This window comes from Sander lucioperca, chromosome 6, assembly GCF_008315115.2.
Source record: "Sander lucioperca isolate FBNREF2018 chromosome 6, SLUC_FBN_1.2, whole genome shotgun sequence".
NCBI classification, from domain to species: Eukaryota; Metazoa; Chordata; class Actinopteri; order Perciformes; family Percidae; genus Sander; species Sander lucioperca.
The window spans coordinates 43,297,215-43,324,269 of NC_050178.1; the positions used below are offsets into that span (position 1 = coordinate 43,297,215).

The following is a 27,055-nucleotide window of genomic DNA, read 5'->3' on the forward strand; positions in this document are numbered from 1 at the left end:
ATTGTTTACTCTGCCAAGTGAACGGAAGCAGACCTGATTGACATTATCCCAGCAGACGTGTCCAGCAGTACTCATTATAAACGTGTCTACTCCCTATAAGCCTGTTACATAATGGATCATTAGGCTCATTCTGCCCAAGGATTAGCTGCAGCAGTGAGGAAACAACAGAGACATTTCGCGCCTCCAGACATGTGCTGCTTGATGATGATGCTGTGTCTCCTGTGAATCAAAGTTCGGGAATCTCACAAACAAAATATTTTCTCAAGATCACAGCGATGTCCATGGATTTGCTGGGACAAGCTGGTTCCCATATTTACGGTCTTTCTTTCTGTTGCCGAGGCTTAAAACTCAGTCTGAGCTGTCTTAGGTCAGTTTTTTCCCGTCGACGTTCCAACAAAATCAAGCGTGTTTGATATGGAGCTCAACAGTGACCGCCCACGTTTTTAATGGCTCTGGTTCCGGAAGTGATTTCCCCCATTCAATATCTCCAATGATGTTTCATTAAATGCTGATATAACGAGTTTTAAGCTTGGAACCAAGCCAACCAGCTACAAGATAAATCGTGACCTTGAAACATTTGATTCGGCGCAAAAGAACATTTGGAAAACGGAAGAAAAGGCAAAGGTACAACGAGACGACGACGACAACGATCATAGACATCAGTGGTAGCAGCTCGCTCTAGCCGTTTGCGGGTGGTAAACATTTCCATGGTAACAGTGAGTTATCAATCAGAGACATCGCTGTTAAGCTTAACATTGTGGGTAGTGTAGTATTTCTCCATAAGATCGCGTATAAAACATGTTTTTTTAAAACAAGGTTGATATAATACAGAATTCTAGCTTCGTTTCACGACCTTGTAGCTCTGGGTCAGTCTACCTTGGATGGTTTAGACATCATGGCTGAAAATCGAAATCCTTATAGAGAAAATGAATGGGATTTTTACTTACCGGAACCACGCTGTTGAGCTCTATTATCGTAAGCAGCAAACCGGTTAGATAGTAAACGAGTCTCGATTCTGTTGGACTGTGGGAAAGGAAGAGATACTGGTGGAGTTGTGGAGTGAACAAGAGCACCGCTTTGACGTGTCCTCCCATTTGTACCACGTCGTGTCCCCATTCTGTGGCGTCTGCTCTTTTTGGCGTTTTTTTAGAACAAACCACTGCACAGACAAGGGCGGCTGTGGCTAAAAGCAGCTTCTGTTTTTGCTCCATTGCTTTAACAGTTTTTCTTCTTGTGAATTCCAACGCATTCTTGTCAACGGGTTCATACCATATTGTACGAAAAGTTATGCACACCAATTCGTATGATATCCTACGAAATTAGGCGACCGCCAGCTACAGAGCTCCATGAGCTGTCGGTGTATCAGCGGTCGTTGGTAGTTGAGATTAGCCGACAAAAAGTGAGCGATATGCGGCTACGACAGTTAGGTTTAGCCACCAAAACGACTAGTTAAAGTGCCCATATTATGAAAAAATAACTTTTTCTTAGATTTGGGGTGTTATTTTTATGTCTCTGGTGCTTCCACACGTATACAAACTTTGAAAAAAAAAACATCCATGCTGTTTAGAGTGAGATACGGTTTCTGAATGTGTCCTGCCTTCAGTCTCTGGGTGAGCTGGTCAAAATCTGCACGGCTTGTGACGTCACTAGACGAAACAAGTTGGCTAACCGCAACCGTTAGCATGCTAGCACTGGCATGCTAGCTCGTTCTCAATGGCAAAGCACAGCTACAACACACACAAGTTCACCATAATCTACAAAAGAACTACTTACATGTGCGCCCTCATTTAGAAGAAGTCTCCCGGCTAATCCTGCCTTGTAACTGACCGAAGTTGGAGAAACAGCGTTTCTTTTACTGTCTATGGAGCTAGCTGACATGATCTACATCTGAGCTACTGAGCATGTGCGAGTGCAGTCAAAGATAGTACAGAAGAAAATATGTCTCACTCTGTAGCTAAAACAGAGATCTGAACACAGGGTGAAAAGAGGAGCTGCAGCAATGTGCAGTACAACAAAAATATGGTGTTTTTTGAAAATTAAACCATGTAAACCTATTTTGGTACAACCTTAAAATGCAATTATGAACCTGAATGTGAGCATAATATGAGCACTTTAATATGGGACTGCTGGCCTGTGTGTTGCTGTTTAAGGTGACGTTACCATACTTAACAGGCAGCTGATGGAATTTGGTCGCATTTTTCATAATATGGGAGCTTTAAGTTTAGAAAAAAAAATCGTGGTTTGGAAAAAAAAACACTCCCAAGGAACAAACACACGTTTCCTGTGTGACAGTGTTTAGTTTTCCCCGGGAGGTGAACTCCACACCCTGGCTTTAAAAGTCCTGTGTTTTATGACTTCCTCCCTGCGTGGTCCACAGCGCTCTTTTATAGCAGCAGTCAATGTGGTGCACAGAGCAAAAAATACATTGAACACATACAAATTACAGTGCTTTACTTTGCATAGCTATGTACGAATCTAGTTGAAGTATTGCAAATTGTGACCCTGTAAGATCCCCAGTCCTATGAAATCTTCTCGTCTGTGTCTAAAAACAGATTGGTGTCAGACTTTAGTCTTTTCGAAGTCTTTTTTCGGAGACTTCTAGTGGATGGTAGGCATTAATGTCTCTATCGACTGGTAGGATCCCGCGCTAGAAGGCTTCTGCCGGAGTCCTTCTTAGCCCGAGGCTCCTTTTAGTCATAGCCGACAGCCGTGCAGGCGCTTAATGCACAGGACAGAGTCGCTAAATCTAGTCCGGTTCCCCAGAGATGAATTCCTAATGATGAATCAGACCAGAGATGTGACTTTCAGTGTCGCTCCGCTCCGTATGTCTCTAAAGATGCATGATGTTTGTACTGTAGAAGCAAGATGATGGCCCCTGGGGGGTTTAACTCATCCCCTGCTGTCGAGGGAGGGGTTTAGCAAATCAAATGTACACCATGGTGCGAGTACATGCAGCAACCGATCCAGCACTATAAATCAAACTGACAAACTCGTCCCCTGTACATTTTCTCTCTGGCTGTGAGCAGACTGAAAACATCTCCCTGGATCTGGATCAGTCACATTAGCTAAGACTAAGAGACGACACCAAGTGGGAGGGACCCGCAGCCACGTTGGTGATATCGCCCGTTTGTGTTAAAGTAGAGTGGGACTGAATGTCATTACGTCTCCAGAGAGAGGGAAGGAGAGGATGCTTTCACCTATCGCTATTGTCATGACAACTGCTGTAAAGGCCTCGTCTGTGATTGATGTTTCAGCACCTCCTTCCACCTTGCTTCTTGTCATGGCAATGAGGTTCAGCCATTTCTGCGTGTGTATTCCTGTGAGGAATGTGCAGCTAAGTGTGGTACATGCAAAGCATATTCTGCAGTCATGTTGTCTGCTGTGAGTGATGGTGCAGCATTTTATTTTGCTGTTAAGCAATTTGCCCGCCCCTTGTCTATTTGTTTTTTCCAGCCTTCTGTTGTATCACACAAAAGCATGATTGGCTCCACCCTCCAGGAGGTTACACAATTTTGGGGCTACAACTAATATTATTTTTTATTGTCAATGAATCTGTTGATTATTTTCTCGATTAAGCGAGTAGTTGTTTGGTCTATAAAATGGTGAAAGAAAATCTCGATCAGTGTTTCCCGAAGCCCAAGATGACGTCCTTAAATGTCTTGTTTTGTCCACAACTCAAAGATATTCAGTTTACTGTCCCAGAGGAGAGAACAAACTAGAAATTATTCACATTGAACAAGCTGAAATCACAGTTTCGACTTTCTTTTCATGAAAAATGACTCAAAACGATCAATGGATTATCAAAGTAGTAGATTAATTTAATCGTTGACAACTAATCGATTAATCAATTAATCTTTGCAGCTTTACACAACTTCACTCATGTGCAGCAGTGAGATGGAAGGCATGGCTGAAATACTGTCAGTGCATCTGCTAAAACCAGCATCTGCTCATCTGCTGGCTTGGCACGTTTTAACTCAAGAGAGAAAAGGTCAGCTCAGTGCAATCTAAAAAAATGCTACGCCTTCTTTTCCTGAAATGCTCCGTAGTGTCATCCAGCTGAATTGCTCCTACTTGGTAGTGTTTTATTTTTCTTTTACTGGTAACTCCAGTTTTTTTCTCCTGAGACAGGTCCATTAACAGATGCAGGCATTTCACCACTTAAAGTGCCCATATTATGAAAAAAAAACATTATTATCTCCGTGGAGCTCCGCGGAGCTGGCTGGCTGCCAGCTGCCGGCATAACTAGAGTATATTTAGTTTGCATTTCGTCACGCCACTTATATAACATGTACCCCAAGGTCTTATAAAGCTAACTATGGTGTCGCTACTGTCCCTTCAATCCTAGCTATGTGTACAGATCGCGGCTAGCTAGTTAGCTTCACTTTCGGCATAATTAAAGTCTATTTACAGTTTGAATTTCGTCACGCCACTTATAGAACATCTACCCCAAGGTCTTATAAAGCTAACTATGGTGTCCGATTTCAATTTAATGCATTTTTGTGAACATTAGGGATTTCGTTAGTTGCTACTGTCCCTTCATCCTATGGGTAGCTAAAGATCGCGGCTAGCTCCAGGCCCTGGAGCTCCATCAGGGCCTCGGCATTTTGTAGTCCAGTAACCCAGGACCGGTGACTTTGCGCGGGTATGGGCTTCCCTTCGTGACGGAGATCCAGCTAGCTCACAGCGAGTCTATGAATTAGGACACGCCGGGCGGCGAGGCAGCACCGGCCGCTGTCACGTAGCCTCCTGAGCTCCTGCTGAACTGCGACACACAGTCGGACAAAATTTGCAATTTAGCCATCAATTTTCGTAAAACAGCCCATATTTGACCTCTACATAGTTTATTTCTCGCATAAAAAAGTCTCAGAAGTGAATTTAGTAATTAAATAGCAGACCTCTGGAGATCTGCATGACCTAGCTAGATTCAGAAGACTAAGCTGACCTCAGGTCAGTGGTGTAGCCTATGCAAATGTTGGGGCGTGACTTGAGATCATGACATCATCATCTAGCTTTGTTGACATTCACCCGTTTTCAGCGGCAGTTTCAAAACGTGAGATTTGCAGAGGATAGGGGTATCAATGGGATTTTGAGCTTCTATGTATGTCCTATTTACCCACCGAACTGTCGTTATTCAACTATGACAAGGTAAAATCGGTTTTGCATTCTATCACCCCTTTAAAAACTAATGATATTCGAATGAATATTAGGAATGATATCGTGAGCTCATTAGCAAGGCTATTATTGGTCATCTTGGCTCCTGTAGGTGACGTTAGCGTCCTGGTTAGCGCCTATTTTGTATACCAAAACATAAAGCCGCGCCAACACCTACAACAACCACGCCTGACGAGGAGTTTGAAATCTACACTCCTGACAATTTGAAAAGCAACGTGTGGCGCTTCTTTGGGTTCCCAAAGAAAAACAGGGAAAAATCACGAGTAAGGACAAAGCGATATGTAAAATATGTAGGACCAAACTCACATACCACGCGACGACCAGCAACTTGAGAGCCCACCTGTCAACACTACATCCCGGCAAGCTGGAAGAGGAGGAGGGGGAGGGATCGTGGGCGAGGCAGGCCAGAATCGACTCCATGCTATCTCCTTCACGAGGCCTCCCCTATGCTCGTCAAAATAGAGCGACAGATTTGCTGACAAGGGTTCGTTTGCGAAGATAAATTTTAATCCAGGGTCTGACTTTAATAAATTAAAACGTGTCAGTGTGTTTTTCTTCTGAAAACATCACTGCCTGCCTATTGACATTGACTGATACACTGCCCTCTGGTGGACAGAACATATACAACTTAAGTTTGATACCAATATAAGTCTTACTGAAGGCATTTAATGGTCAAAATATTATTAGTAAATATTTGAATATATTTGAATATTAATAAACAAACAAACTTTGAATATGATTTTTGGGCAAAAGTCAAAGCCCTAACTTACAACAATCAGAACATCAACATGCCAGTGACAACAAGTGCACAGATCAACGGGTTGTGTTTAGTTGCCTGATAGCTGAAGGAATAAAAAAATTTGATGATTTTTTGAAAAAAAAATGATTTGTTTTCCGTACCCTCCCCAGGTCAGCAGTAGAGAGCTAACAGTCTTCACACCCTGATATTAGGGATGCACCGAATCCAGATTTTTGGGGTTCGGCCGAATATCGAATCCACTGGTTACGATTCTGCCGAATCCGAAACCGAATACCAAATCCTCCTCCCATCCTCAGTCCATTAACACAGTAAACACATTAATGAAGTAAACAACGTCCACAGCGGTGTATTTTTGTCCTTTTCTGTCCTTCCTTTGCCGTACCTGAAGTTGCTGCATTTTGGCTGCTGTCTGTAGATTCCTTCATCACAACTGCGATGTTGTGTATTGTTTAGGGTCCTCAACCACGAGACAAATCGCATTGCAAATTGAACATGTAGCTGGACTTGAATGGCCTTCTTTTGACGGAAAGTACTGCCAAACTACACTTTTTCTGCTCATGAGTTCCATTTTTACTTTCTCTCAGCCTACTGCATTGAACGGTCCACCTACGTAACACCTTCCCGTAATCAATGGCGGCGTCATTACGTAGTGCAAGCGTAGGGTTCGGTTCGGTGGAAAAAAATTCTAAGGTTTGGCAGAAACCCGTCAAAAAGCCCAATATTCGGCCGAAGCCAAATCCTGGATTCGGTGCATCCTTGCCTAATATATATGACTTCCAGGGGCGTAGCCATCATTTCAAAAGTGAGGGGGACAGATTGTTCAGGATGATTTTTATTTAAAGATCCTCTCCCATTTGTGTCACCAAATTGCAAATTCCAAGTAGTCTATATTTTATTTATGATTGATGAAAACAGACATTTCTATAAAATAAAGTTATACCGTTTACTGCCGCACCAATTGGAGACCTGCTAACATTTTAACTGGCCACACGGAGGTGCAGCATGCCAATGAACCAAGTATGTGCAGTAAGTTCCTCAATATGCAAAAGGATAAGACATTTTTTCACATTTGAGTATATTAGTCATACATCCATAATATGATGTGATGATCTGTGATGATGAGCATCTGAGGGTCATGGGCCAGCTGATGATCTATAAGAACCAAGAGCTTTGGTTTATGTTATACAGTATTTGTTTGATTCAGATCCTACTTATTTTTTCGAATTTTTCAAGCACTTAAAAACCAGCACTTTAACTTTGTTTAATCATAATTTTCTGTTGAGTGCGCTGGGATTTTAACAAGCCTTTACTCCTGTTTACAATAATTTATATTTAATTAGACAAGGAATTACTAATTTCTATGGGAACTGACAAAATGATTAACACTGAAAATGTAATATTGGGACACCTAATGGTAAAAAGGCTAGCACCACTTGGACTCTGCCACCCCATCTCCCCCAGGTCAACAGTAAAGAGTTAGCAGTCTTCACACCCTAATGTATATGAGTTCATAGCAGCTTTTGCAGCATTTGCCTAATGTAGTCTCTGCTCACTGAAGCTCTTATTACCATGTTTGCCAGGATAGCAAATATGCAGAAGAATGAAATGTGATTAAGGCCTGAACCTGCCGAGTCATTTGTACAGCGGTCCATTAGCTGTAAAAGACTCATCAGCTCTGGGTGAGAAGCACGGAAAAGGATTTGATTCCCTTATGCTTTTCCCTCTGTGGACCTGCCCTCAACACAGCCAGTGGTTTCCATAGAGACCATCGGACCAATCCCGTCTCCCCTTCTCAGTACAGTAGTACAGTGAGCCGTTGCATAGTATGTCACGTAGGTCCTTTACAGTGAGATAATCCTTGCTTGGTCATCACCTTCGCTGTGCAAATGCACACACACACACACACACACACACACACACACACACACACACACACACGTGAAAGCAGACATGATGGTGTGAGGGTGACACACGTAACACACATATAAAACATAACATATAACGTAACATATATAAAAGTTGATCGTTGTTTTTGAAAAGTTGCAGTTATGAACTGTGATAAAAATCATACTGTGTAGTATTATTACATTGTTTCTGTAAAACTAGATTTCTTTTAGGATTTGATTACTGAAAATACAAAAACAAATACATGTTAAAGCTCCACATGACAGTCATTTTAAAACATATTCAAATTTATATTAACTCAGGATTCTCAATAGGGCTGCAACTAAAAGATTATTATCGTTGTTGATATTTTCTCAATTAATTGATTAGTTTCTTGGTCTATAAAATGTCAAGAAAACGGGGGAAAATGTCGATTTAGAGTGTTTTTTCCAAAGCCCAAGATGACGTCCTCAAATGTCTTGTTTTGTCCACAGCTCAAAGATATTCAGTTTACTGTCACAGAGGAGAGAAGAAACTAGAACATATTCACATTTAGGAAGCTGGAATCAGAGAATTTTTACTTGTTGTTTCATAAAAAATGACTCAAACCAATTAAGCGATCATCAAAATAGTTGGCGATCAATTTAATAGTTGACAACTAATCGATGAATCGATTAATCTTTGCAGCGTTGCACATCAGGCTCTAATTGAACAGAAAAAAAAAAAAAAAAAAAAAAAATATATATATATATATATATATATATATATATATATATATATATATATATATATATATATATGTGTACAGTGTGAGTCTTTACATTCCCTTTTGTTTTGCACACAGTCAAGCCTCCAAGCACTGATAGATATTGACCACACATACAGGATTAAGTAGACTTAATGGATATAGAGTACTAGTCTATGTACATTATTATAGATTAAGTAGGTTAAATGCAGTAGGGATTGGCCGCTGCTAATGAGATGTGTGGCGCCGGTTACATCATGAGACTGCTTTACGTGAGCCATCATCCCCACTGTGACCAAGCTTGAATGAGCAGCATGCCCAAGTCAGTGTGTGTGTGTGTGTGTGTGTGTGTGTGTGTGTCTGAGTAGGTGGGTGACCGAGGGAGCTTTAACTGCATGCTAGTCAGTGTGTGCCTCAGCTTTCTGCTCTTCTACTTCCCTAGACCAGACACAGAGGTTCCCAGCTCCGCCATGACTCACAGACGCCACCATCACTTGTGAGTACATGTGTAAATGTTGCATGCTGGGAGGACTTTGAGGAATGAAGTAGTAGTCGAGGAAATCTGAGAGTTAGGATTTTCCAGAAAAAACTTGACGTAATAGTGGAAAATGCTCACTTGATATATAAGAATGTAAGTTTTATTTCTTATTTCCTATTTATGGAGTGAAGGGATTTTAAAAAGAGAAATGATAGAAAATGTATAGGGACATTGTGAATGTGCATGTATTTTTGTGTGTGTGCATGCTGTAAGTGTACAACCAGAGATGCTACCAGGGAATAAAACAGACTCCACGCAGACTTTTCAGCTGCACCAACAGAAGTAAGGGTGGATGGTATTTGCATAGCACTGATGATGTCACACCAGCTGAGCTATTTTTAGAAAGGGGTCTTAGAAAGGCAGGCTTTTTTCCCCTTCCTAGAGTTATTAGTTATTTGTTAGTTATTTAGAGCCTTTCGTCAGTGCTTTGTCTTCTCTCAGCCTGTTTCGTCTCACTGTTTTGGTCAATTTGGATCCTCCAATTGTAGCCTGTCACAGTGGTTGGGCTGCCAAATGCATCCACATGGCATAACTTTACGGCTGTTTTCCCCTAAACACACACAAACACAATAACATTTTGGAAGCTGTGATTACAGGATCCATGGAGAAGGCAGTAAGAGACAATCAGTGCGTTTACATGCACTACATGAATAACCGGGATATGCCAGTTCTCCCCGTATATATAAGAGGGGACAAATGGAAAGAATGACGAGAGTAACTCTACCTCCGGTACAGTAGGTGGCGCTCTGCCAACGTACAACTGTACAATAAGGCTTTTATCTTCCGGTTTACCTTTGTCAAAGTCATAACAACTTAAAACATGTGTCTCCACGTCCGTCCAAAAATGGGTCTTCTTGACAGTACTTGCCATGGTGAAGTCCTCAGTGTGTTTTAAGGTTTAAAGCTTGTGTTGTTGCTTTTGTTTTTGGCGCCATTGCTTCCAACTGCTCTCTTTTATTTCTGGGTTCAAGGACAATTCCGGCGCAAAATGAACCTAGGGGTTAATAACATATGTGTACCGTGTCAAGCGTTCTCTGGGACATGTTTTCATATTAATCGAATGTGTCTCTAGCTTCAGCTAGCTTTAGGGCGAACCGGTGATTAGCAAGAGAAAGACAGTAGCTCCCAAGACGGCGGCCGCCTGTATACGAGAAAGCTACTGTCTTTCTAAACTATCTTTTTAATAAAATGTCTGTACACTTACAAAGTTCTCAATGCTTCGGTTTATATGTAGAGACCCTCATTATGCTACCGTTGAAGTGTGGTGCTATTTTGAGCCTTGTTAGTGGTATAAAATAGTGATTTGTTTTTACTTTCCAAGTGCTCTAACTGAGGTTACCCTGTTTAAGGTGTATACATGCACGAATACCCCGTTACTAAAGGAGTAGTCTATATCCATGATGTTCCACTTCGCAGGAAATTCTGCCGGATGTCCTCCTTTTCGGCCAGATGTCCGTCACCTTCCACTTTTTTGTGTTGGAATTTTAAACTCCAGTGGATTTGTGAGGACTGCTCCTCAGATCTCTGCAGGGTAAATCCAGACAGCTAGCTAGACTATCTGTCCAATCTGAGTTTTCTGTTGCACGACTAAAACTACTTTTGAACGTACACATGTTCCAAGGCTAGCGCCGCCCATCACGTTTTTCTCCCATCCCGGAATTCTGTGTGGACTAGCCAGACCCTCCTCCACAGCGCTGTGGAGGAAGGTCTGGCAATGTGAAACTGCTAAAGGAGTTACCTGGCTCTGTTAAATGGGGTATGAGAACTCTGATTTCAGCCGATGTAAGGTGTTGACATGGCGTTTGAGAAACCGGGGTATTGCCTTAACCCGGATATAACCATTTTTTTAAACTGCATTTAAACGCGCTGAATGAAATAAACCAAATACATGCACTAATAGAGTATTTTACTGTTTACAGAAAACATACAGAATGTCCCGCAGTACAACAACTCTAAACATCTTGCTCAGATTAATGACTATTGCTTCACTGGCAATGCTAATATTTATGAAGGTGATCAATATTAATGAGGGATCTGCAGAAAATCTGGAATTATTCATGTATTTAAGACAGACTGCACTAACTATACTAGAGGATTAATGTTTCATTCATCGGGCTTATGTGAAACTGTACGTGTAGCACATTATTTAAAATGACTGTGTTGTGAAGCTCATAAATGTGCTGTATCAGTCTCAGCAGTACCAGGCAGCAGGCTTTTTTTGGGGGGGCTGTGTTGACATTTTGGTAATCCCACTACCCGCCTGTCTACAAAGCTCATCTATTAGTCGCAGGACTTCCATTAGGCCCTTTTTATTTTATCTGACATCCGGAGAGTCACATAAAAGTCATGTTTTCTGCTTCACTAGTGCAGGATTGCATAAGAAAGAAGGATCCTCCATCTGTTCCACCCAGGGCTTGCCTGCGCTAAGCAGGGTTTTCATCACATTACCAAGCAGCCCCTCCCCTCCCCGGTCAGGGCACAGCCGCAAAGCCGATGCGTGTTCAGAGCCAGGGATCGACTGCCATGGCTGATCATGTGATCCACCCTAGCTTAAGGTCGTTGCTGGTTGGTCTGTTTTACAGTGCTGAGATTCCTAAAGTGCCCTGACTAATCACATGGTCGCCAAGGAACACAGACAGCATGAGAGTGTGTCATAATGAGCGTTGGTTTGACTTGTTTGTAGTATATTTCTGTTCCGGTGTGAAGCAATGTTGGAGAATAGTGAGAGCTTCCATTTGGGACTTTTCATCCACTCAGCAGTTGCAGCTGATCTAATCTCGCATTGCCAGCTCTATCTCCACCACTGATACATTCTAGGATAGGAGAAAAAAAACGCTTGGGGTTGTTTGCATTTCTTTAAACTAGTGCTGTCTTTAAATTAAATAATTTCCCCCTGGGATTATTAAAGTATTTCTGATCTGATTAATCACGATTAATCTCATTAATGTCATAGTTAACTCGCAATTAATCGCACATTTTTATCTATTCTAAATGTCGCTTGATTTCTTTTTGTCCCATTATTTTTTCTCATTTTAATGCTCTTATCAACATGGAAAAGTGGATCGGCTTGCTTTGTCCTTCTGTCTGAAGTCATCCATTGTCGCCTGGCTTTGACGAGGGGGCAGAGAATTGGCATCAGCTGTGTGCTTGGCCATCAGCTGTGAGCTTGGCCATCAGCTGTGAGCTTGGCCATCAGCTGTGAGCTTGGCCATCAGCTGTGAGCTTGGCCATCAGCTGTGTGCTTGGCCATCAGCTGTGAGCTTGGCCATCAGCTGTGAGCTTGGCCATCAGCTGTGAGCTTGGCCATCAGCTGTGAGCTTGGCCATCAGCTGTGTGCTTGGCCATCAGCTGTGAGCTTGGCCATCAGCTGTGAGCTTGGCCATCAGCTGTGAGCTTGGCCATCAGCTGTGAGCTTGGCCATCAGCTGTGTGCTTGGCCATCAGCTGTGAGCTTGGCCATCAGCTGTGAGCTTGGCCATCAGCTGTGAGCTTGGCCATCAGCTGTGAGCTTGGCCATCAGCTGTGTGCTTGGCCATCAGCTGTGTGCTTGGCCATCAGCTGTGTGCTTGGCCATCAGCTGTGTGCTTGGCCATCAGCTGTGAGCTTGGCCATCAGCTGTGTGCTTGGCCATCAGCTGTGTGCTTGGCCATCAAGTGGTATTTCAGACTGGACGTGCTGCGATGATAGCTCAGTTCACAACGACAAAACACACAGATCACTTTGGTCTTGTCAATGGAACCATTTGGCAACTTTTTAAAAGTAAACTTTCCATTCAGAATCTTAATGGCATTTTGGCGTCTTGCGCTCGCCATCCACTCAAAACGTAACGTTAGCCTACTACTCTTTGGCCGGCTCGCAAGCCCAAACAAGTGTGTGCGGCGTGCCTGTTGTTTAGTTTCTGGTCTAGCTAGATCCGGTGTGGTGTTGTAGTTTTTCTAACGTTACTAGTTGTTGCAACAGCATGTGAAAAAAACTACAAAGTTTGCTAGGCCAAAAAGAACGTTAATCTCGCGATAAAAACATTGACGCTGTTAAAATGGGTTTGTGTTAACGCCGTTAATAACGCCGTTAATAACGCCGTTAATAACGCCGTTAATAACGCCGTTGATAACGCGTTTAACTGACAGCATTACTTTAAACCAATCACAATCGTCTTGGGCGGCGCTAAGCTCCGGACGCAGCTACAGTGGCTCTGCAAAATAGTCTCAGGATGGAACTTGTGTTGGTGGAACATTTAACAAATTAAGTTAAATGATCACACAATACAGTAACGTGAGCTATTTAAATTAGCTGATACATGGTTAGACCTCATATGCTCTTACCAGTGTATCACTGTGTGTACTTCGTCCCATCCCACAATCTGTCCCAAAACGTCCCAGTTAGAGAGGAAATGCAGTAAACATATTCTTTGTAAATCTTTACAATCATTCCCCGAAAGAACCAAGCAGGGCTGCCTTGTTGCACGATCCAAATTGTCTTCAAAACTGTTCGAAGTTTGTTGTTTCCCGAAGAGAACGAAGTTAGATGTTAAATGGAGGTTCTGATCTTAACGTAGTTCATTTGTGATACAAAGTGTCTACTAGGTATATTCTGTGGTGCTGTGATGCAGTCACACGGTTATTTCAGACTTGATCTTTGGACGCCATCAGAGCAAAGCAGCAATAACATGGCAACATGGCAACACAGACAATCTGAGTGACGAAGTAATTCATGTGTAAGGGCTCTTCAGAGAAGTGCTTAATAAGTAGAGTCATTTCATTATTGAGAAACAGTGCTGTCAGATAATGAATGGTGTGGATGTGGTTCATATAGGCACTGTCATTTATCTGTTTGTCATAACTGTGTGTGTGTGTGTGTGTGTGTGTGTGTGTGTGTGTGTGTGTGTGTGTGTGTGTATACAATGCCACATATATCACTCTTTATGACAGCAATATCAAATAAAGCAACTGGAGCTGCACCACTTTGTTCCAGATTGATGTATTGGATTTTATTGGAAAATTCTTCGTCAGCATGTTTCCACAGAGCACACTGCAGGACCTTTAGGTATAAACGCTGTTCCCAATCTACTGTTATCACAAAGGTAAATCTATCCAGAGATGTCTGCCCACTTGTCAATAATAAATGGGCCACTAAAATATTTACGGAGACCTCCTGGTTAAAGTTTAATGCCTTATTCACTGTGCACCTTTACACCTTGAAAGATGACTGTGGCAGTGTCACACAGTCTTTGTGCGTTGCTTTAAACTGTCGAGGAAAATGACTAAATCATGACCTGAGTGTCATTGTAGATTTAAATGCTGCTTTTTTCCAGGTCCCGTCCTCACTTTTTTAACACGTTTTAATGCTACATAAACAAAGGCAAAGAGGAGAAAACAGCGAAAACAGCCTCGGTTTTTCAGCCTTAGTGTGTAGTAGAAGGAGATCTGTGTGTTTTTAGTACGTAGCAGTTGCAGGTGTTGTTGGCTACAGTGTTACATGCACACTAATATTCCACTTTTATTCCGAATATGACAATATTCCTAATTTGATGTAAATTTACGTGTAAACAGCATATTCCGTGTAGATATTCCGAATAAGGCCTTTTTACAAAATTAGCATTTTCCGATTAGGACGTGTGATATGCCGGTATTATTCGGGTTTTAAAGGTGCTGTAGGTAGGATTGTGAAGATCCAGGCTTTAGCTAAAGAATTTGAACATCGACAGCTTCTCAGTCCCTCCCATTGACTTCAAATAGTAATGGACAATGCATCCGGTAATCCACTCCTTAAACCTGCATTCTGTCTGAATTCCAGCATGGGGAGACACGTGCGGTTGCAAAAGGAGTTTGGTTTCTGTAGAAGTCTATGAGAAAGTGACCCACTTTTCACTTGATTTATTACCTCAGTAAACATTTTCATAATGAGTTTATGGTCTCAATCGCTAGTTTGAAGTCTTCTGCAACACAGAATGATGTTCATTTTTTGAATTATGGTCTCGTTGATTTTAAAATCGGCGATAAAGCAGGGGGTGTTTTAGGGCGTGGCTATGATGTGATTGCCAGTGAAAGTGTGTAACGTAACGTAGAGTGTAAGCAGCTCCTCCCTCACTCCTCCCTCTCGTCTAAAATCGTCACATCCTCAACCAGGATGGCTGCGCCCGTAACGGCAAACTCGACGCCTCATAGCAGATCTCCACGAACCAATGGGTGACGTCACACAGGCTCTGTCCATTAATATTAACAGTCTATGGTCCCTCCCCCGCTTTCTGCTAAAGCCCATACGGTCTCCTAAGCCCCTCCCCCCACAAGGGAGACTGAATGCGTGTGCCTGAGCAGTGATTGACACGCAGTTAGACACCCCCCCTGGCCCTGATTGGTGCATCTGAACAGGGAGTGGTGGATTTTTGCAAATCTCACTCCAGGCTGTAGGTGGAGCCAGATTTTTTTTTAAATGACCTGCTTCATGTAGTTCTACTCTAACATAGGGTCAGTTTCAGCAGATATGACAGAAAGTTAGTTTTCTAAGTCTTACCTACTGCACCTTTAAGCATTCTTTGGACATGTATACAGAACATTTGGAATATGTGTCTCAATTAGGGTTTGTTTTGCTGCAGTTTGCGTCAGTTTACGGCCTCTTGCCTGCTTTCGACCAGCTTTGTGCGTTGCTGTGGTCGTTGTACACAAACCAACCAGCCGACAGTTTGCAGGGCTGCGGTAGAGGTGCATGCCCAAAAGAAAAGAAGGAAAAACACAGCTACTTTTAAACATTATCAAAGACTTTGGTATCATATGCACAAACGTCACAGCACCGACCTTATCAAGAAGTTGGTTGAAAGAATTAAAGAGGGAGGCTGTGTTTGCCCGGTCGAACAAGTCCGCCGCCGGTGGAAAGCTTTTAAAAAGACCTGTTTTACACGGCTGCATGGAAACGGGTATATTAGTGGAATAGTAGTCTCGCTTTGCCAGACCTTCCTCCGCAGCGCTGTGGTGGAGGAAGGTCTGGCAAAGCGAAATGCCAAATTCTGATGGAGATTTTTCACTATTTTCAGACATATTACAGACAGAATTATGAATTATTATTATCAAATCGATAATGAAAACAATCCTCAGTTGCAGATATGAGTATAACTCTGTGGCCATAGCTCACATTTGCCATATTTCCCTCTATTCTCAGCTTTGCCATGTGTGTTTGTCTTTTATCTCTAAAAAACTGATTTGGGTGAAATGTGACAGAAAGATAGACCTCTGCTTAATTAGATTTTGCAGCTAATCTAGATGTGGGGGTTTTCTGTTATCTGATCATTATCACTGACTGTGATACTGCTCTCAGGTGCTGGTGGGAAAAGCCTGACATTTGGGACTTCCAAGTTGGCTTTGCAAATTTGCAATCTCAATATAGCCAAATTGTATATCAATATGAACAAGGTTGCTATCGCCATGCTCTGCTTTGCACCGTTGTCCGATGCCTCGGTAACATGGATACAGTTGGTGGATGTAAACATCACAGATCCTGATTTCTAAAATAGTTTACGCATTGGGAATGGCAAGAATAACAAAAAAGACATGGCATGAGATGAAGCCATGATATATGGCTCTGCATGTTGAGCAACCAGGATGTCTTGGAGATTAAAACAGATTCAAATCGCTATCACAGGGAAACCTTGCAGAAATAAATTGATTTTGTCAGCGTAAAATCACATAGAAACACGCTCATGTACTCCCATATCTTGGCAGCGCTAAGCCCCGGACACAATGACAGGGCCTCTGCAAACCAGCCTCGGGAAGAAACTTGTTTTGATGGAACATGTGTACGTTCAAAAGTAGTTTTCGGAAGTGGAACGTCGTTGATATAGACTATACTGTGATGAACCAGGCCTAATTAGTTTTTTGTTTACCTTCTTCATTTCTACATCATCAACCACAATATGATGTTGTATGATGTATGTGTTTGTTTTAAAGGCCCCCTCTGGGAGAGCTGTTCTGGGTACAGTACAGCAGTCAACAGATGAGCAGTTGAACAGTGTGACTCCACTGACATTTTGCTTCACCTTTCATCTTGTTTGTGGTGTTGCCTAACAGTCTTGCCACTCAAAAGTACTTCAAAGACAGGATCAGACCAGGGAGGCTGCTGATCTGCCCGCCGGAGGCAATAAAAACTGTGACATATGCTAAAGGCTGCTGTGTCTCTGCCTAAGACAAAACCTGCTTTCAGCCGCATGTCATTTTTTTGAACATGAAACTTCAACCTATAACCTGAACTGTAACAGTCTGGTGTGCAGCCTGTACATAATACTATATAGTATTGCACATATACTATATATTATTTGCACTCTGCATTCTGCACTCAACCCATTCAGCCTCTTTTTTCTCATGCAACAGTTATTTTGTATGTATATATTTGTTCCTGTATTTATTGTATATTTCATATTAATGTTTAATATGTTTGTTTGTTTATGTATGCACCATTCACAGGGCAAATTCCACATAAGTGTAACTTATTGTGGCAATAAACCCTTTTCTGATTCTTATAAGTATTAAGTAAGTAAGTAAGTATATAAGCTCTATGTATAGTGTTCAGTGGTGGAAAGTAACTAAGTACATTTACTCCACTACATTTAGCTAACAGCTATAGTTACTGTACTCACGGGCATTGTCGGTAGCGTTGCCAACTTGGCGACTTTCTGGCTAGATTTTCTTTTAGCGACTTTATTTCTAAAAAGCGATTAGTGAATGTTGTGACTTCATCAGGGGAAGAGCGTGATATATTATATTGTAATTGCTTTTCATGCATGCTTCTCAGAGTAATCACAGTCCACAAAGCTCTTCTGCCAACAGCACGGGGTCTCTGAACTCAAGTCTGAACTTGAAAAAAAGGTTTAAAAAAACATATGTTCCATACACAAAGATGCACCTTAATAAAACTGCTGCATTGCTGCATTTTACTGCACTGCAATTTCTTTTAGCAGATCTGCCAAAATCTGCCCCAGTTGACATGTCAGTTGCACTCAGTTACAGTATGAATTGCAGTTGATTAATGCAATCATTCATTTGAACAGCATTCAAATTCTTCCACTTACTAAACGTTGTCTGTCACTGATATTTAGCACTACCGTTTTGATTTGATTTATTTAGCACGTTAAAACCCCACAACAACAATGATACATTTAATAATAATAATAATACATTTTATTTAAAGGCGCCTTTCTTGGCACTCAAGGACACCGTACAGCGATACATAAGACATTTAAAAGCAGCAAAACAATATAAATAAAAATAAAGAATAAAACAATAATAGAAACAACAGAAAGAGGCAGAGCAATTGACATCAAGTGGAATAGGCAGTTTTAAACAGATTTTGAGTTGCAATTTGAAATGGGGGAATGAATCGATGTTTCTGAGTTGGGGGGTGGTAATGAATTCCAGAGACGGGGAGCAGAGCGGCTGAATGCTCTGCTCCCCATGGTGGTGAGACGGGCGGAGGAGGAGACAGGTGTATGGAGGAAGAGGATCTGAGGGAGCGGGAGGGAGTGGGACACTGGAGGAGATCAGACAAATATGGGGGGGGCGAGGTTGTGGATGGCCTTGAATGTAAACAGGAGGACTTGAATTGGATACGGATTGGATACATACGTTTCTACATCAGAAATGTAGGTTTCTTTCAAGCAAATTGCCCAAAAATAACATGGGGTGTTCCATCCAACACTCTTCTCAAGTAAAATTAAGGATCGGATCACTACTTTCATAGAGTTTGGGGTGTTTTATTACATTTTCATAGCATTTAAAAAAAAACAATGAAATGGTTTCTAAACAGTATCCTGACTAAACTTTGACAGTCAGTTATTATCCACTCAATCCTAACTATTTGTCGAAATAATTCATAATTTCTGCTTTATTTAACCCAAAAATGAGGTAACATTTCATAAAAATGAGTCTTATTGACCATGAATAAAAAAAAAAAAAGAAGTGTAAAACTAGTGGTAATAAGTTGATGTTAGTGGTGAATCCGGTGGTAGTGAAAAATAGCGACAGAAACCTCAAATAAGTGTCAAAAAGCGTCTAAAAAAGGGTTAACCCGGGAGGACAACACGTTGCATAGTCTCGCATTGCCAGACCTTCCTCCACAGCGCTGCGGAGGAGGGTCTGGCTAGTCCACACAGCATTCCTGGATGGGAGAAAAACGTGCTCTGGTTTATTGACATTTCTTTAAACCAATCCCAGTCATCTTGGGTGGTGTTAAGCTCCGTACGAAGCCACGGTGCCTCTGCTAAATAGTCTCGGGAAGGAACTTGTTTTGGTGGAACATGTGTACGTTAAAAGGTTGTTTTAGTCGTGCAACAGAAAACTCAGATTGGACAGATAGTCTAGCTAGCTGTCTGGATTTACCCTGCAGAGATCTGAGGAGCAGTTAACCACAGTCCTCACAAATCCACCAGAGTTTAGAAGGCCAACACAAAGGAAGCCCAAGGCAACGCAAATCCGTCCTACATGATTGAAATCCGGCAGGGAAGACAACACAAGGGTTAAGAGACATGAAGTAAAAAAAGAAAAGATGATGCAGATGATGCAAAGGAAACCCAGAAAACCCTCAAGGGGGCTTGGCATGTTGGGTTCCTTATAATTATTCAACAAAACATAACATGAAGAGAAAAATAAAAGACATATAGTCTGTGAAATTAAAAAGGAACAGAAGAACTATCTAATAAGGGAAGAAAATAAAAAAGAGGGAAGAAAGAGAGAAAAGGAAAAGTAATCAGAGAGGTGAAGCACACCAACACTGACCACACCTCTGCTGTGGTCAGTGTTGAGTCCACTAGAGGGAGCACAGCTCTAAGGCTTTACTAATGTGCTCCTCGGTCCAGAGGACTGGGAGGCTGCAGTGGATGGATAGCATACACAAACACATATACTAAACATTAGCAAAGGTCAAGGTGTCAAAACTCCTCTCGAATTGAAATGCCAAGGAATAGGAGTTACGTTTGTGAAATGTAATTACATGGGCATGCATACATGGGAGATTTCAAGTGACAGCTCAGCTCACGTTGCACGGCGTTCGACTGGTCATCACTGTTTTCCCAAGATGGCACCCGCCTGTATACGTGAACGCTACTGTCTTTATAATCTATCTTTTTAATAAACTGTCTGTACACTTACAAAGTTCTCAATGCTTGGGTTTACATGTAGAGACCCTCATTATGCTACCGTGGAAGTGTGGTGCTATTTTATAAGATCTCCACCTATCTAGCAAAAATGAGCTATATCCTATTAACTTACATTGCAGCTTGTTTCTCCGCTGCCAACTGCAGCGATCTCGCTTAATACTGGACCAATGTCAAAGATTGTTGTTCCCATCAGTCACTTCGACACAAAAACATAGAAAAATAGGGTTGGAAAAAAAACGGTAGTTACCCTTTAACTTCATTGGTTATCAGGCAAATGGAACACTGATACAGATAATCTGCAAACTGCCAGAAAATGGCCCGATAATCGTCCAGGGCCGATAATCGGTCTATCCCTAGTTGTAAAACCCCCATCCCCCCCGTAAATTACGCCTATGTCTGTGACAGTTCTTCTTTGACTGAGAGGGTCAAGACAGGACAGGCACAAAAAAAAACGAGTGGTTAGGAGTATCACCTAGAGCTTTGTAGTAAGCTTCTGTCTTCAGTCAGACAGTCCTTCAGGAAGAAAGCTCAGGCCTCTGAAGCTGAGGGAGATAGGCATCTATCAGTGTCTAATGTGAGCCACGTGAGGACATTATGTGCAGCACGTCCCCCTCGTTCCACTCATCACTCCCGCTCAGACCTCAGCTGGCTCCTCGTGGCTTCACAATAGTAGCAATTACACCGATGCTGGTCCCCTGGGTGGCGGCAGGCTCATGGGAGCTGTTAGGGCTGCACTGGGACGCCGCCAGGGAGGCCATCTTTATTGGTTTCTTGAGCCCGAAGTCTAGAGGTGATGATAAGACCAGCGCTGGCCATTTATCTACCGCCGCCATCGCTGTGGGGAGAGGTCTTTATTCTTAGTGGGGAATTAACTAAGGGTGGCAATCACCAGAGGCCCCACGATACCATTAGGGATGGGTGCCGAACTTCGATACTTTTAGGCACTGACCGAATTGTCTCCATAGTATCGAGTATTGAAAAATGCCTAGTCATTCAATACCAAATTTCAATACCGTAGGAGTAAATTATTTAATTAAGGAAATGATGGAATAGTAACTTGACTGATTGATTGGCAATGTGTTTTAGATTTTTTTTTCATGATCATTTTTTGGCCATTTTGGCCTTTAATGGATAGGACAGTTGTAGACAGGCAAGTGGGGAGGGAAAGGGGGAAGACATGCAGCAAAGGGCCACAGGTTGGATTCGAACCCTGGGCCGCTGTGGTAAGGACTGAGGTTTGGTACATGGAGCGCACGTTCTACCAGGTGAGCTACCAGGGTGCCCTGCTTTTTGGATTTTGATGTTTTCAGTTATAGGGTTGTATGGTTGGATATTGAGAAACGATTGATTGAAAACCCTTTGATTGTTATTAAAGATGTAAGGTATGGACATTTAAAAAATTGTAGGACCCGAAAAGCATGTTGCCGCCTCCTACTCCCTTTCGGACAAGAGTATTTATTGAAGAGTATTTATATATTTTGCTTATTCTTGCTTTTTCTTTTTTTCATAGTGAACTACATAGTGTCTTGTATTTTAAGTTTTTTGTTTATTCTTTTGTGTTGTTAGAAATAAACATCATTCATCCATTCCAATCTCATCAGCGTCAGTGAGCCAATAAGGATGCAGCATGATTGCACTAAGATCTACAGTGTCTCACAAAAGTGAGTAAACCCCTCACATTTCAGTAAATATTTCATTATATCTTTTAATGGGACAACACTGAAGAAATTACACTTTGCTACAACTTAAATGTGTCAATTAAGTGTACAGCTTGTATAACAGTGTAAATGTGCTGTCCCTTCAAAATAACTCAACACACAGCCATTAATGTCTAAACCGCTGGCAACAAAAGTGAGGACACCCCTATGTTAAATTCCCATAGAGGCAGGCAGAGTTTTATTTTTAAAGGCCAGTTATTTCATGGATCCAGGATACTATGCATCCTGATAAAGTTCCCTTGGCCTTTGGAATTAAAATAGACCCACATCATCACATACCCTTCACCATACCTAGAGATTGGCATGGGGTACTTTCCATAAAATCATCTCTCAATGCAAATCAAACCAGCTATTAGGCTAACCGACATAAAACCATGACAATCTCTAGGTATGGTGAAGGGTATGTGATGCACATAACAGCCCTGCCTGGAGTCTGTACATCTCTACAACAGAGTTGCATGAGTTGGTGAGTTAAAGCATAAACAAGATTTTGAGAACAAGAGCTAAGTTGTCACGGAAAAAATATCCCAATACCAATCCATTTTCTTTCCCCCACCCCTAGAATTAACACAGCATCCAGGCACAGCATGTGCAGGGAGAACACACCCCGAGACTGACAGGAAACACTACATAATGCAAGAGAGCGAGGCCTTTAATGAACTCTGAGGAGAGCAGGTCAGGGTGAGGTGCCGCCCTCACATAACGGCTCCAATGTGTCTTCCTCACTCAGAGTCTCTCGAGATGCCTATGAAGCTTTCCCTTGGATCCAAAAGGAGGAAGGCAGTCTTATCTTGATCATATCATAGAAATGTCTGCCTCCCTGTCAACTTAGCAACAAAAGCTGTTTCTTCAGCGCCTGCCTGAGACTTGAATCTGTTGAGAAAATGTAGGTCACATGGTAAACTGTTTAATTTCCATGAGGATAAACAAGATAATGGGATCTGTTCTGCTGTCTGAATCAGCAGAACAGTGTGGCTGCTGGCGGAGTTTGTTGCCTCAGCTGTTTTTTTTCAAAGAAATACAAACCACTGTATTTTTCCAATAATAAGTTCCTGCTGGTGTGGGAAAAAAACATGTTCTACAAAATAGGACAAGCATGTAGGTGCATGATGTATGGGAAGAATAACATTACACATGCTACAGTATATTCTTCTTTAACTTCCTTGAAGGTGGGTACTCTGTTGAAGTTTAAAACTATTGGATCTGGCTCTGGCTCCGCCTTCCTACGTACTGTCTGGTAGGACCAGGCTAACAAAAGGGGAGACAACAACAACTATCGGCTTAGCATTGCTAGCGTTAGCCTTAGCCAACTCCTTCACCACTAACGGAGCGAGCTGGAAAATCAAACTGTTCCTGAACCCCGTGGGGAGGAGGGCCATAGCATCATGGCCACCAACAAAACTCAGCAAAGATTGTTCTTGCTCGGGCTTTAACTTCTGGATATTCGGCAGCATTGCCACAACAGACCGCATCTTTCTCTGCCGCCATTGCGGAACTATAACTCAAACTAGCACACATCACGACCTCAACGTCATCGTTCTCAGCCACTCCCTCTGTTCGCAGATTGGACCGCCAAATATTTGGCCGGAGAAAACCCCAAAATATACCGCAAACCCAGACGGAGTACTGAAGGAAAATGAAAATTCAGCGGAAGTATGTAGGAGGGCGGAGCCAGGCTACAGATTTAGAAATTGTGGCCAAATGTCGATAGGGTAAAATAGAATTTGCGAATATAAAAAGCATCTCAAACTTTGGGGGAGTTGAGGATGGGCATGGAGAGCATCTGACTTTCTTTCAATAGAGCAGAGTTTGCGCTATGCATCACAAACCTCAGACCTATGTCGTTCTTGTTGTTTTACCGTAATGAAGATCTTAACCCAAACCTCAACCAAATGTTTTAGTTGCCAAAATGTATGATTTATGCTTCTGCGTTAAATCTACGTCGTGGCTACGTACGTAAGTACATGGCGATACTGACCCTATGTCGGACCCTACGCCATAGCCTGATGTGCACGTCTCGAAAAATGAAACGCACGTCGCTCGACTGTTGTAACTGTTCTATTATTTGCCTTTACCCACTTAGTCATTATATCCATATTACTGATGATTATTAATCAAAAATCTCATTGTGTAGATTTTTTATTGAAAGCACCAATAGAAAAACACTACAATATCGTTGCGGTATCGATATCGAGGTATTTGGTCAAAAATATCGTGATATTTGATTTTCTCCATATCGCCCAACCCTACCTACAACACCCTGTATCATTACACCCTCATTTTGTATGAGAAAAATCACTTTTGTAGTAAAAAAAGAAAGAAAGAAAGAAAGAAAGAAAAGGAGAACCCTCAGGAAGAGATTCTGGCAAATTTGTGTTTGTAGTGAAAACTGTCACTCTGTGTACTTTGAGAAGATGTCAATATAGTCGAGAGATATATGTATATATATATATATATATATATATATATATATATATATATATATATATATATATATATATATATATATATATATATATATATATAGTGAATAGAACAGTTGTGCTGGTTGTTAGTCCCAGGCCTGCTGGAGGTACTAATTCCCAGACCTAAAGCCTGTGAATTAAAGCAGAGCTCAGCTGGAGTGAAGGGCTTGTCCTTCCCCAGGTGCCAAATGGATTCTGCAGTTATTACCATAACACTTTCCTCCAGCTCATTTAGCTCCGGTCCACAGCTGGTTACACGAAGAGCTGCACCTGGTACAGCCAACAAAACAGCTCCTACTTGACATCCTTACTGACTACTGCAGCTGAAAAGATGTTATAATATGTCAGTCTGTAGTGTCAACATGACATGTCATGATATGTCAGGTAAAAAAAAAACATGTTTTCGTGGCCGGGTTAGCTCAGTTGGTAGAGCAGGTGCACATATATAGAGGTTTAATCCTCGACGCATCGGCCGCGGTTTCGACGCCGACCTGCGGCCCTTTGCTGCATGCCATTCCCCCTCTCTCTCCCCTTTCATGTCTTCATCTGTCCTGTGGAAATAAAGGCCTAAAAATGCCCCAAAAAATAATCTTAAAAAAAAGACCATAGACTAAAAATAGTGGACGTCACCCATTGGTTTGTGTTCTGCCGTTTTGAAGCCTCGTGTTTGGCGCAGTCATCTTGTTTTTTTTGCAAACGGATGTTCATCTGCATGTACCACCATTCATCTCCATGTTCGGCAGTACAGAAACTGTAAACAGCAAACTTTCCATTAAGTTCCCAGCTAACGCTAGCGGTAGCTAGCTAGCTTGGTTGGCATAATGCTGAACAAGTCATTTTCAGGCAACCAAAATGTTCCAATTAACTTTGATGAAGTGAAAACACACAGTGAGAGGGTCAAAGTTTAAGATGAAAACACGGACACCCAAAAACAAGTTCATGTCTATTTTAATGTCCACAGTGTTAGCATGGTTAGCATTGCTAAGCCTCTGTCCTGATTGACAGGTCCTAAAGCATCCCCTGCTTTATTGTCTATTTTAAAATAAATGGGGCAACAATTTACAAAATGACCATCATGCTGTATTGAAGAAGACTTGGAAGCGATTGAGACAATAAACTCAATCTGAAATTGTTTACTGAGATAACAAATCAAGTGAGAAGTAGGGTCCTTTTCTCATAGGCTTCTATAGAAACAGACATCTTCTTTGGAGCCAGTGAAGACGCCCCCTGCTGGAATATAGATAGAAGGTTTAGGTTTAAGGTACTTTTTCAGGCCTGGAAGTTTCGCCCATTATTTTTACAGTCTATGGGGAGTTCCCATAAAGGGGCTCAAACAATAGGAGTGAAGCAGTAGTAATTAATGATCATTTGTGACATGGGATTTCCTTTGTCTACCCTAGGTAAAGAGCTGATCAGGCATGGAGGACATCTCACTCTGCCTGCATGCAGACCTCAGGCTCTAGAGTATGATAGATGGTCTACCATTTGGCTCCACCGTCTGCTCTATAATGTGCTGCTGGCCCCCCTGAGTGGGATGCCCCCATCACACTGTCAGCGAGACAAAGGAAAGTGTTTACACTGGTCCTTAATAAGGCGAGAGGAACATGTGTGGCCCAGTCCATAACCTGTCCTCCTGTGACGCTAAATGAATGAAAAGGAAATTACTTTTACCGTCCTTAACTGCTGCGTAAATTCAAACAGTCAGCTTGGACAATACCATTACAACATTATATTACAGCTATCTGTGTTGAGAAAGCTCATGCTTTTTAAAGGGACACCACATATTTTACTTATCAAGTTTAGCATCCCAGTTTAGTTTTTCTTTAGAAGGAGTACTATTCAGCCTGTAGTTGTATAAGCTGTCATTGGGCTTGGAGAAGACACAATATTTATCAGAAAGTCTTTTACAAATTGGGGGCATGAAGTTAGAAAGACCTGGGCATTTTTCAAGCAAGGCTCTAACAAAAGACACTATTGAGTTCCATTATGAGAAATGTAGGATCCCGTGTTTTTGGGGCTAGGCCTACAGATCAATCTGGTGGCTGATTTGTTTGTTGCACTCAAGGGCCACCGCAGTAATGGCAGAGTATTAGTGAACACAATTACACTGACAGTGGAAGCAGAGATGTTTTGGTTCATCACCGTCGACAGTCAACCAGGCTGTTGTTATGAACCCTTCGAACATATAGCTACAAAAAGTAATGTACTGTAAATCGTACGTATTTCGCGTATTAATTACTGTATGCATCAAGTTAAGTGCTACTCTATAAGAGTGTGAAGACCCGCGTAGGGAAGAGTTCGGGCTGGATGTGTGTGTCCTAAAACACAGGGCTTTCTTCGTTTTGCTGCCTAAACTTAACTGTCACTCAAATGCAACGGCCGCTGAAACATCCGTAACCTCCCGAAGACCCCAAATACTGTCATGTGACCAGTCGTCACGTGACCGGCTGGTGGTCGAACTAATTTTGTACGATATCATACGAATTGTTGTGCATAAGTTTGGTACAGTTTCATACGAACCCGTTCATGAGAATGCGTTGGCCTCTCTGATAGATGAAGTTAGTCTGTGTGAATGTGGATGTTATTTAGTCTCAAACCACTATTCTGAAACTGGTTGTGACTCAGGATTTGGGAAGA

The 27,055-nt window shown here is 42.0% G+C and overlaps 1 protein-coding gene across 5 annotated transcripts in view; it reads left to right on the top strand.

Moving 5' to 3' along the window:
- iqsec1b (IQ motif and Sec7 domain ArfGEF 1b) overlaps window positions 1-27,055 on the top strand; it is a 232,514-nt gene that overhangs the window by 106,757 nt on the left and 98,702 nt on the right. For 3 of the 5 annotated variants that reach the window (XM_031280054.2, XM_036002367.1, XM_031280075.2), the window contains one exon: window positions 9,004-9,057. The exons of the other annotated variants lie outside the window; for them this stretch is intronic. In XM_031280054.2, coding sequence (XP_031135914.1) covers window positions 9,004-9,057 — 54 coding nt within the window. The remainder of the gene's footprint in view (window positions 1-9,003; window positions 9,058-27,055) is intronic. 5 annotated transcript variants of the gene reach the window in all.